General features: G+C 40.0%; 1 protein-coding gene and 1 long non-coding RNA gene across 2 annotated transcripts; one reads left to right on the top strand and one right to left on the bottom strand.

Moving 5' to 3' along the window:
- The first annotated feature begins 58 nt into the window (after positions 1–58).
- On the top strand, positions 59–859 carry LOC140949627 (uncharacterized). The gene has a single exon (XM_073398781.1). It carries the CDS (start codon positions 59–61, stop codon positions 857–859), a length of 801 nt encoding a protein of 266 aa, XP_073254882.1.
- A 6,553-nt stretch (positions 860–7,412) lies between these two features.
- On the bottom strand, positions 7,413–10,003 carry LOC140950342 (uncharacterized). The gene is made up of 2 exons (XR_012167168.1): positions 9,653–10,003; positions 7,413–8,158 (listed from the first exon to the last, which is right to left on the bottom strand). It is a non-coding gene; the product is annotated as an uncharacterized lncRNA (long non-coding RNA).
- Between the last annotated feature and the right edge of the window lie 2,757 nt (positions 10,004–12,760).

Raw genomic sequence — 12,760 nt, forward strand, 5'->3', positions numbered from 1 at the left:
TTGCGAAGAGGAAGAGTATGCAGCTAGACTTAGTCAGTGGGCGGATCAAACCTTTGCCATGACAGCATTACATCCAGCTGGCAATGACGAAGAACGGCAGCCGAGAAAAGACCTCTGCCCACCACCTGAGGGAACGGCTCAGCCCATATCAGATGATAGGGATCCGTTAGTTAAGATGCTAATGCAAATAGCTGCAACACAAGATGCAATACTGGAGGATCATTTGCTTTTAGTAAACCGGGTTGGACTCCACAGTTGCTCTGATTACTGCTTGAGAACTCCTCGCCATCCGGAGCAAGGATTGCAGCCGAGAGAACGTGTATGTCGGATGGAGTTTGGAAGCGAGTTCTGCCCAGGGAAAAAAATTCATGGTAGTCGGGAAATTGTGGAAGATCATAATGGAGCACCCCGCCTAGAGATGCCACGTGACCATCCACGTGTGGTTCAGCATTCTCGTTATCAGCTACAATCATGGAGAGCAAATGGGGATGTAAGCTTGATTCTTTCCAATTCTCCTCCAGATAATCCGAGTACAGATGATATCATTGCCATAATTGACTATGTGTGTGGATATGCTTGCAAAGATAGCGAACCCGCTGGTGCAACTTCTGATCTCTTTAAGGACATGGTGAATGCTGTTGATGCAGGTGATGCAGACCAAGTGACAGGCAAGTCAATGTGTGCTAAGATGCTGATAAAGACGGTAGGAAGACGAGATATCAGTGGACCGGAGGCAGCTCACAGCTTTCTTGGAGTACGAACAGGTGGAAGGTCTTGCAATGAGTTGACTGTACCTACAGGTCCCTTACTAGAGAAAATTCAAAAAAAAGTGCGAAAATCTGAAAGTTCTGGTTGGTGATGAACGATCAATGTTTGGACGCACAACAATGGGCTGGATGGAACAGCATGCACGTTATGCAATCAACAAAGGAGCCAATGCAGATGAGTTATGGGGAGGGATTCCTGTTGCAGTGTTTATGGGAGATGTTCAGCTTCCTCCTGTGTGTGACACCCCCGTGTCTATCTCAGATTGCCGTAGTGCACCATCTAACCATGGTCGCTTGGTTTGGACAATGTTTGATAGTGCTGTTGAGCTTACTCAGATTATACGGCAGAATGAATCTGAGCAACAGCTGAGAGATGTGCTGATGTCACTAAGGAATTATGCGACAACACCCCAGCAAATCCATTGGCTACAACAGTTTAAATGGCACAATCTCCGCATGTCGCATGGCCCGGAACTCCTTACTAGGATGGATGAGCAAGGTCTGTACGTATTTCCCATGCACCGTCTTGAATGGCAGCGTAATAAAACAAAGCTGCTTGAGTGTAACAGACAGCCAAACCACCCAGTAGCAAAGATCAAGACAGTTCACAATGGCAGACATGCAGTGGATGCTGACAGTAATAAGGCGGGGGGATTATTACCTCTACTGTATCTTTGCTGTGACAGCAAAGTAATGCTGGTAGTTAACTTAAAGGCTGATTGGGGTTTGTACAATGGGGCAGTAGGCACAGTCGTAGACATTGTGTACAAAAAGATGGCCGCAGACCTACTGATGATCCTGCTCCAGTACCTGATGTGGTTCTGGTGAGGTTTCCAGGATATGGGGGGCCACCGTACATTAATGAAGATCCGACAGTTGTGCCAATTGTACCAGTAAGTCGTTCCACTGAATGCACATGCCGATGCAAGCGTCTGCAGGTTCCATTGCCACTGGCATGGGGAACAACAATCCACAAATGCCAAGGGATGACTGTGGGTGCCGGAGAAGCATTCAGGTATGTAGTGGTTCACCCCGGGGACCATGGCTTTGAAGCCAGAAACCCAGGAACTCTGTTTGTGGCATTGTCAAGAGCAAAATCAGCTGGTGGGGAAGGAAGAGATCCTGATTTTGCTTTTCATGAAGATGTACTGATAAACAATGACAGATTCAGACCTGTGGACACTCCAACTACAAGAGCTAGAGCAGTGGAGATTGAGAGACTGCATGTCTTAGCAACTCAGTGTCGGCAGTGAAGGGTGTTAGCACCAACATATAGGGAGGAAACCTTTCTCAGACTCGTAGAGTGGGCTCAATCACAAAGTCATCATTGAGACAATGCTGAATTAGTTGGATCATAAGTGTCTGATCTATGTGTTTTTCAAATACTCCATCTGGCTAACTCATAATTACCCTGACAATAGCCAATGATGTGGTGATGTTTCATTTCAAATGAAGGGCTGACGCCTGTTTTGCTGTAGTCGATCTAGGTGACTGAGGACCTTAGTGGTCATGCATAACAATAAAAGGACCGTTATGCTGTAATTGGTCTAGGTGACCGAAGACCTTAGTGGTCATGCATAACAAATGAAACGGCTGTTGTGCTGTAATCGGTCTAGGTGACCGAGGACCTCAGTGGTCATACATAACAAATTAGTGAAGGACCGTTATGCTGTAATCGGTCTAGGTGACTGAGGACCTTAGTGGTCATGCATAACAAATGAAACGACTGTTGTGCTGTAATCGGTCTAGGTGACTGAGGACCGTAGTGGTCATGCATAACAGATGAAAGGAATGTTATGCTGTAATTGGTCTAGCTGACCGAGGACCTTACTGGTCATGCGTAACAGATGAAAGGACTGTTACGCTGTAATCGGTCTAGGTGACTGAGGACCTTAGTGGTCATGCATAACAAGTGAAACATCATTATATCTTGTGGTCATGGACAACTAATAGCTTTGTTACTCTGTTTTCAGCCTGTGTGACAGAAAAGATGAAGTAGTTATTTGGTGTGGCCTTCTCTATTTAAAGAGCTAACTTAAACTGTATGGAGTACGTGTTTGTCAGGCTGCACCATGGTAACTGTATTAAGAAACAGCCCAGTTGAAGAACAGCCAAGGAGTTTTAAAAGGTACTGCTGTCATCTTTTTTTCTTAGCCCGGCGACACGAGTGAAGGTGGTCCCTTCATGATACCCCCGCCCTTTTGAGCGGCTAATACGGGGCGAGATCTTGTAAAGATCTTCAAAAATGCCTCGGGGGACCGGGAACCCTCTTGTTTGTCCAGCAACCTGTCTTCTTTAAGAGTAGGATGACAAGACAAATAAATGTAGTAAGTAAGATAGGGGGACATTTGAGAACAACTAAACTAAATGAACTACAATAGTATAGAAACCTGCAAGAACCTGCACTTTCCCAAATTAGTGAATATGGGAATCAGCTAAAATAAAAGCCTTTAGGTTGTTTTACGTTGTAGCTAATGCCAAAATTTTATTTACTTGAATCCAGTCTATTCCTTTTTCTCTCCAACAACAATGATATATTAAGAAACATTGTTATTATAGCTGGAAATTTCTTTCCAACTATGTGCACACTCATTGGTTATTTCAATGTCACCTGACATCTAACAATGAAACTTTTTGGTGCCAATATTCTCTAAGCAGGCAACATCGCAAAAATCATTCACATCAGAGGGTAACAGTGCACTATTACCCGTGAATGACCAACAACTGACATTCCAGGGAGGTTTAATGAATTTCCATGCAGCTATAAATTTTTTAAAATATTAACATCACAAATCACTTGAAGACTTGGCCCATGGGAAACAGTTAATCTTGTTTTCCAAGAATCTAAATATTTCCCAGCACCATTCTCATTAGTTACTTCGAGGTTACATGACATCTAACTGTTTCCCACCACAATCTCTGAGGAATTGCCAGGCTAATTGACCAGCTGCTGTGGAAATTGGAGGATGACTATATGAATGGTTAGGTACGTTAGGTACAGTGCCAAAGTTGCATTGATAACTGTGGTGATCTTCCCTGAATTTATTTCTTCATTCTGCATTTCCAGTATATGAAATTAATGTAATTATTATACCATATATAACTTTGTTGTGTGAATTCACCTCGGATAAGTTAATCTTTTCTTGTGCTGTTTTAAAGTTATAGAGTTTTAGTTTTAGTTTCAACTTTTAAGACCTTTTCCTTTCCTGCTCTTTAAACCTTATCTAACTACGTTGTACTTTTTTCGTAGTTTTCTTTGACTCCTCTTCTTCTTTTGTCGGGAGTGGGTTGCGGCTACACGTAGGCTAGACTACATCCCGATACCGACTGGGGGGTATCAGTATTTGCAACGTGGTTATATCGTATTGTGTACCAGTGTGAATAAAACGATCTTCATCATCATCATTATTATCGTTATTATCATTGTAATGAAATCGGGAGCTTCGCTTTTAGGCTTGGCTAAATCTATATATTAATGATGCAAAGCCACCACCAAAGTGAATTTTGCTCGAATTTGATGTATCACGAAGTCGACCCCTGCCAGGCGGGTTACCCCACCTTGAAACGTTTACATGGCAAAATTTGACCCCGGCTGAGAGGGTAACCCGGTGTCTGGTAGACCGGGCTACCCGCCTTGGCGGCACCTATCATGTAAACGTGATCAAATTAAAATGAGATATTACATTGACAGGCGGGTTACACCACCTAAGCGAGTTACCTCACCTACCTGGGTTCCCCCACCTTCATGTAAACAGGCCCTAATAAACAGGTCTTGTTCCCGTTCGAACTTGTGAATAGATAAGTTCAGATGGAGGCTAACGGCCTGTTTACATGGAGCTGGGGGGACCCCAGCTAGGTGAGGTAACCGGCTTTGGTAGGGTAACCCGCTGGGGTCCCTCACCTCCATGTAAACAGGCCCTTAGCATCTAAAAAAAATGCGTCTTCACTTTTTTAATTCAGCGGTCATAGCTAGCTCGGACCTGGACTATTTTGGGGCGCCTTTAATGCACTATCATGCGAGTAAACTGGACCATAAATCCTGGTAACGATCATTGCAAGGATGGTACCCGCCCTTATGACTTAGCTTTTCCATTCCATAGTCTGAAATTTAATCGCAAACTTTTAATTCCAGAATCCAAAATACTTTTTCATTATCATTTTAAAGTTTATACTGTCGTCTCTGGTAGCATTTCTTATCGATTTCTACTCGTCTTCTTTAACTGGAAAAGCGAATATACGTCATTACGGTTATGGAATTGATGAGATCATCCACGAAGAAAATAATTATTGGTTGCGCGGTTAAGATTGTTTATTATTTGGGTTCCTTAGCTAGGATGGGGTTGCAAAAGAGAAAGTTCCTAATTCAGACGTCCAGAGGTTAGCATCACTGTGTCTGCTTCAGCAGTAATGTATATGGATTGTATGCACGCGGTGATGCTGAAGCCTGTCTCAGTTCATTTCACTTTTATCTCAGGTTATGGCTACCTTATTTAGTAAAAAAATGTCGAACATTAAAAATACATATATATTTCGAATGTGTTTGTGAATAGATTACATACTAATTTAACAGAAGCCTTGGCCATGTTTTAGAGGCTATATTACTTTCTTGGAATGCGCAATTACCCAGCCCGGTCGCCTTCCATATATGTCCTTTACTTTAAATAGAGGTATTGCGTAATGGGATTTAAGAGAGGCTACATGCTGTCTTGGCATGAAATACTTCCTAAACTTTCCTGCCTTTGACCAGCTGTGTTCAAGTTTCACTCGAACGCCTTTAAGTCTCATAATACCCTTCTTTGAGTTGCTGTTAGTTCGAAGGACTACACAGGAGTAACCATGTTGCTGTTCTCGTATTTTCTATCTTTTTCCTTATTATGCCATCAAACAGGTTAGTGCGTAGTACAAAGTTTGAATTTGAATAGCTGAAAGGACTCGTAACTATCAACCACATGCACTATTTCAACACCCCTCATTAACAGACCCAGTGAAACCTACGTTCTTCGGCATATTCGTTTGCGGTCCTTTGCAGTCCTTTGTGGTTAATGTTTGTACCAGTGAAACCCTATCCAATGGTTTATTTAGTCTAACCAGTGAAAATTTAGCCTCCCCCGATACCCGACGAATAGTTTGTTTCCACCCGGCTGATTTTTTGCGTCCCCGCTCATTTTCTATTATTATTTCTAGACGACCATATATTTCATTGTTCATATTTGTTTAAAAGAAGCACAGATATAAAACATTATAACCATTTAAAAAAATACGGAGGGTACAGGTAATCAATCTGGCATAAAAAAGTGTAAATCATTTAGTTCTTCTAGATAAGCAATAATCTTAAGTAAAAGGTGTTCAAAGTTGCAGTAAAGATGTAAGGCCTGTCACCCCTTTCCACTTTTATGGGAAGTACACAACTAAGAAGAAAAACCTGGTAGAAAATAAACCAATCCAGTGACGTTTTCTCTGAGCCCAGTGAAAATATAGATTACTCAAGCATGTTAAGGCATGGCTTGTGGCTAATTTGCATAAAAATCTTATATGAAACCTCAGAAAAAGCGATAACCTTAATTTTCCTGTAAGGTAAGAAATCAGATATCTGTGTCACGTGACCACTTATGGTCAAGTCCAGGAAAGAAAAGAGAACTAAAAATGGGGTGGCGAGATGCCACACAGTATATATTAGATACAGTATTTTTGCTAATGTATCATCATTTCTCGCTTGAATCTGCCCGGAATGGTTGAGTCACGCATTTATTCAATTACTAATTAAGCAAAATAGGTCATGTGAACAGCAAGTGGTAACGTTGCGAGTATGCGCGAGCCGCTGGACGGAAGTTTGCGGTGGTATTGGATCGCAGCGAATGCAGCAAAGAAAACTGGCGCCTCTTTTAAAAATTACCATCGTCTTAGTCATCTGTTCTATCTTTGTGGAGTGCAGATCAGACAAAGTCTTCTTTGTAATATGCAAGATTGGTCTCAAGGCTAATAAAGCGCAGATCATTCACAATTTTGCGCGGTTTGTGGTCCATGAGTGATTATTGTTTCGTGTTTTGGCTTGCGCGCGGACACGTCGATGGGGTTCTGTGTAACAGCTGCAAAACTGCTCTATTAAACACTGGATTACTGGGAAAAAATCTCTTCATGTAAGTTGACCCAGCACAAAACGTCCGACGCTTACGATTTGAATAAAACGCTGTGAAAAAAAATTCTAAATGCTAGTCTGTTTATATAGTCATAACTGCTGTTCTTGCGACAATCCCCTTGCAATAATACGATTTCACGTCAGTTATGGTTCAGGAACGCCCTGTTTTTCAGAGATGTGCAACCTTACTGCAGTGATTACTTTTCAGAGATACCCCATCCTAACCACCAGTGGCCAAAGCAGGTGCAGTGCCCTAATTCTACGACTGATAAAATTTCAAAGATATCCCACCCAGGGTTATGAAATTGTATGTTTCCTTTTTTGACTAGATGATATAAAACTAAAGACTCAAACTCTAGAAATGACATCTATTAAATCTATGTGATGCCTTAACTTATTCAGGGGTGTAGGCACAATTTTGTAATATGGAGGCTCTTGACTCCAAGATGCCCCTTACACTTCTAAGATAAAGAATTAGATGAGCCAAAACAGGAGTGTGGTACAAGATGTTTCATATTACAGATGTGTTTTATTGAGGTAACCCTAACCATGAAAAATCCTTCCCTTTACTCCCCACACTTCTACATACTAGAAAATTGCAAATATGCACACAACAGTGAAAATACTTAAAATAGTAAAGATCATAGTCATATCTAAAACCGCATTTTCTCTCTGAGATATTAAAGTGAATTTTCTGGTTCTGGTACTTCCATGCTTGCACTCATTTTTGCTTTTCGTAAATTTTGCTGTTGGTATTTTCTACTGCACATGTGTTAATTATTGAAGATATAACTAATAAGGCCTAGCTCCCTTGACTAGCCCATATCTGTTTGCTGCCAAGTTCTTATGATTTGAAGATTAAAAAATTGAAAATGAGAGAAAATTAGTTCTAACGTTTCCTTTTCATTCAATTTCAACATGAGGAGAACTTAAGGATCTTAAAGCCTGATATTTATAAAGTCTCAGTTTATGGTAGCTTCAAGTGAGCCAGTGTATGACTCATTAAAATTAAAGCTTGTGTGTGTGTCTTCTGGGGCACCAAGGCTATTTGATGCAGTTCACGATGGAGTGACAGACCCTTCACATTCTGCAGACAGCATAGGGTTAAATAAGAAACAGATAGTCGCCATTTTGTAACAGCTTTGCTATGGCTTGAGTGAAAAGTGCGACTGGTTTAAATGTGACGATGCAGTTGTCCTCAATGACTATCACCTGAATCAACAAGGTTTAGTGCTGAGCATCTCTTAGGGAGCTCCTGCAACAGGCAAAAGGCAAATGAAATTTTTCAAAACTTGTCATCTTGCGACATCAGGAGCATCAATGAGCTTGTTTCAGAGGCAATTTTACATAAATTGCAACTTGTGCAGCCTATGATATATGACTATATACCGGTACACTGCTACAGTGTATACACAGCCAAACCGACATTGGCAATCCAAGTGCTCCTAAATTCATGTGCACAAACTCTGAATGAAACCCAGAGTATCAAGAGATCTATTTCTATCGGAGAGTGAAAAGTTACCCCTATGGCATTTAGTTGTTGCCCACAACTAGCGATACCCCTTTAGATATTCAGGATTTCTAAAGTGTCATGGATAAGAATTCATGAAGGAAACAAATCTTTTGGATAGAAAAGGAATAATAACATTTGATTTTTGTAAGTGTACAAATACATGGTATGTGATGAAGCTAATTCTTATGTGGATGCCAATGTAAGGAATCAAATACAAGGATTTCATGTCCAGTGTTGTCTGTACTTCAAACAGGAATGGCAGTCCAGCAAGTGCAAAGGTGAACAAGGGCAAGAATTGTTTTGCGCTTGAACTTGTGCTAATGTCAAAGTGGGAGTAATATTGTAATGGTCGTATGAAAATACATTAAATCACACTTATGAAATCACTTTTATAGTAGGGCAGGGAAAAGAATGCACATATGTGTATTTTCATATTTTATATTGATTTCTGTTATGTTTCAAGACATTATGTAAACATTTTAAGCATAACATTAAAATTCTTTTAGGCGCCAATTTTGTATGTATAAACAAATCATCATTGAATAATTATCAGAATAAAATCAACTTCCAAATGGTGAGGCTTCTTGTCAGTGAATCTGACAGCTTACAGTGCATGATTATTAAAACGCAAATTCATCAATGTTCCCCCCCTTGGATGCAAAATCAAACATTCAAGAATGAAAGAGTGTTCCGAAACAGTGCTCTTACAAATAAGTTTTGTTGGGATATACTTTTACATGTTAACGAAAAATCTAAAAACAAGGTTGAAAAGGACAAGAAAAATTTGTCCATCTTTAACGAAGGTTTAGCAAATAATATTTCACAATCCACCGCCTCGATCTCTTAATCTCTGAGAATAAGTAATCGCCATAGAGCACCAATGTAAACGAGAAAAGCAAATTTTCGAAAATGGAAGGAAACATCCGACTACGGCCTTACTTGTAAGAGTAGGAAATTTGCTTGTTGATTTCATGCCGCTAAATAGTATCAAAATACTCGAACTCCCCCCCTTTAATTTAACCATTAAAAGTGAAAATACGGAGTGACCGAAGTTTAACCTGTTTAGTCGCTTGTGTGGGATATATACATGGATCTCGCTGTACGGTCAGGGTCAAAAACTACAAAAATACGGGGTTCACATAAATTACGTTGAATTCAGGCTGCTATAATTTTAACACATAACATTCGATGATGCTGCTCCACATTTCACAAAGTAAATCAAGGGGTATATCTTACCTAAATGTTAGGCAGTTCTGCAGATCGTGGACGATAACCCAGAAATCCGTGACCGCTTGAATGTCAACAAATCAACATATCACAACAAACGACCTCGTGAACGCTTTATCTGCTTCATCAGAGGGGCCAAATGGACGACAATTAACCAGCTAAATGGTCCTTCTCCCATACATGACACTTCAACATGGCTTAGCCAAAGTATCCAATCTATAAGAAATGTCTGTTGTGGATTGGGTATGCAAAAAAATCTCCCTTGAAAGTGCTTCAGAACAGCTTTCGGCCATTACGATTTCCCGTCAACAAGTGCTTTCCAGCAAGCTTGACGCATGCGCAAACGTTACCACTTGCTGTTGGTCACGTGACACTTTTCACCTGTTAATATCTTACAAATAGAGACTTTTCGGGTTTGAAATGTTTCGAATTAACGCTATATTTATTTATTCAACTGCAAATGAATATCGTCACCTCATGAAGTCTGGGCGCGCCGCCTGTAGACCGATAGAGGGAGAGGAAATTCCCACATACATGTATAGAGACTTTTCGGTTTAAAATGTTTAGAATGAGCGCTATCTTTATTCATTCAACTACAAATGGATATCGTCACCTCATGAAGTCTCGGCGCGCCTCCTGTAGACCGATAGAGGGAGAGGAAATTCCCACATACATGTATAGAGACTTTTCGGTTTAAAAAATATAGAATAAACGCTATCTTTACTCATTCAATTACAAATGGATATCGTCACCTCATGAAGTCTGGGCGCGCCGCCTGTAGACCGATAGAGGGACATATAGAGGGATAGAGATAGAGGAACATATAGAGACTTTTCGGTTTAAACTATTTAGAATGAGCGCGCACTATGAAATTAAAAACCAAACAATCTGAGAGCAGTTATATAAGGCGATGATGTAGGCAGTAAAACCATTTAAGAATCGAACATTTGGAAGTGATTAGAGCAATGGGTTGTTGTACACCATCGACCATTTTTGGACATCGCTAGTCAGTTAATTATGCGGGTTCGCAAACCCACCGTTGCATACAAATTAGTACAGCTCTGCAGGAAAAGCCCCAAGAGAGAACCTTCAAGTGACTTATTATCATAAAAACAATAAAAACATAAAATAACTTGACAAGGATCAATTGAAACACGTGACTTACAATTGCGAGCAATAAAGTTTTTTTAAAAAATTTATTAAAAGCCAATAACAAAAAGAGTCAAATACACAGCGATTTGAGAGGAAAAGGATTGAAAATTTGAATCCTTTGTCTGACTATTACAAATTCGTTTTCTCCGTTCTATTACGAGGAAAAATAAATAATCCTTCCGTGTCTACACAATTTTCCTATGGCCTCTAAACCAAGAGTTCGACTTTCTTTGTTTCTTTCGGTTTGTCTTGTTCTTTGTATGTTTTTTTAGCTTTTGCTTTAAAGGAGACCTTATTTCTCCGTGATCTTGACAGTTTGTACACCGTTTCTTGTATCTGTACTGGACTGTAAGTACTAGTTGAGTGATTTTTTTCCGGAATTATCCGCTTCACTTTCGTAAACGACGACTTTAACTCCAGGTTGCAGTTTCGCCCCTTGTAAATACTGTCTTATCGCTGTATGTGGTCTAACTGATGAACATCCGCGAGATGGTTAGCTAATCTGACAAGGTACTTCGCCCCGCACCATGAAATCGGACAGTTTCTGCAAACTCTCTTGTAAACTATGTTCAAACAAGACGCTACGGAGCGTACACTTCGGTGTCGCGGTTGTGGAAATGATTAATTGTAAATGCGGAGAAATAGTAAGAAATGAAATATGGTAAGAGTAAGGTGTTAATTTGTGAAATCATGGGATTTGTCAGGATATTCTGAAAAGAGCAACATCCAAGAGGCCTACTTGCCAAAAACTAGCATTACGGGACAAATTATTGTCTCTGAGATATTAGCCCAGTTATGCTCTGATGACTCCATACAAATCCTTCTAAATTTGACTTGGGTCTAAACGTTTAGATCTAAGTTAAATAGGAGGTTACTGGCGTTGAATAACAAGTCTAACAAAACAAACAGTGAAAAAAGAATTCTCCATTTTTCTTAGTCACATCAGGCTTCAAAAACATCATAGCAGTCTCATATACTGATTAAACATATGTAAGGCATGGATAAGGAGTCAATTACGTTGAGCATGGAATTGGCTGTTACCAGTTCGAATGTTTTGAGGATAATTATTCACTGACTATCAGCACGCAGGAATGTCGGATTAACACAAGGAAGTTTAATACCAAAGGAACATAGCCTTTTCAGAGCTTTAAAACACAGCATCCGCCAACACAAACTTGACTTGAACTTAAGAGTGGTTGTCAGAGAAAACCGGGCAAAATGTTAAAAATGTCAACGGAAGGGGGTCAACAGAATAAGTTCATACTAACATCATAGATAGGTCTGGTGGAGTAATGGACAAATATACCAAACATAGGTTTTTCACTGCTCTTGTATGAGAGATACGAGCATCACTGTTTTCGACCCCCTCGACGCCATTTTTATAAGCAAATTTTCACCATTTTCTGAAACTCACAGAACCCTCCAAATTTAACGAGCGAAGTTTATTTTTTTGTATGCGATACAGCACATCACAGAACTACTTTGTAAAACCATAAGATTTGTTAAGTATCCACGGACAAGACTAAAATTTTCTTATTTTATCTGACCTAAACTCAGTGTCTGCAAACGAGCAAAAAATCGGGCATTTTTGAATTGATCTACAGCACACAACTAAAACGACAGAACAACTCTGACAGCCAAATTGCAGTCTACTATCATCTATGTAACCAAAAGACTAATAATCATTTTGGGCCATTGAAACTGGAAGAAATTAGAAAACTCACTTTTGTTATAGTTTCCAAGCTTTTTCTTGTAAACAGGCCAATCCCTTCGTGTTTGTTTTAAGTCCTCTTCGTGAATTTTCTTTCATATTTCGCTGTAAAGTATGTTCAACAGCTGAAAGACATATCAAAAAGCTCGAAATACTGCCTAGGTTACATTTTCAAAGGCCAAAAAGTGTTAACGATAGGATGAAAGTAGAAAATAAGAAAGCGACGCCATCTTGAAAATTCAGCACTCAGGAGG

Source organism: Porites lutea, chromosome 10, assembly GCF_958299795.1.
Source record: "Porites lutea chromosome 10, jaPorLute2.1, whole genome shotgun sequence".
NCBI lineage: Eukaryota > Metazoa > Cnidaria > Anthozoa > Scleractinia > Poritidae > Porites > Porites lutea.

Excerpts from the sequence above, each read along its gene's own strand:
- LOC140949627 (XM_073398781.1), top strand. The coding sequence starts at position 59 with ATGACAGCATTACATCCAGCTGGCAATGACGAAGAACGGCAGCCGAGA.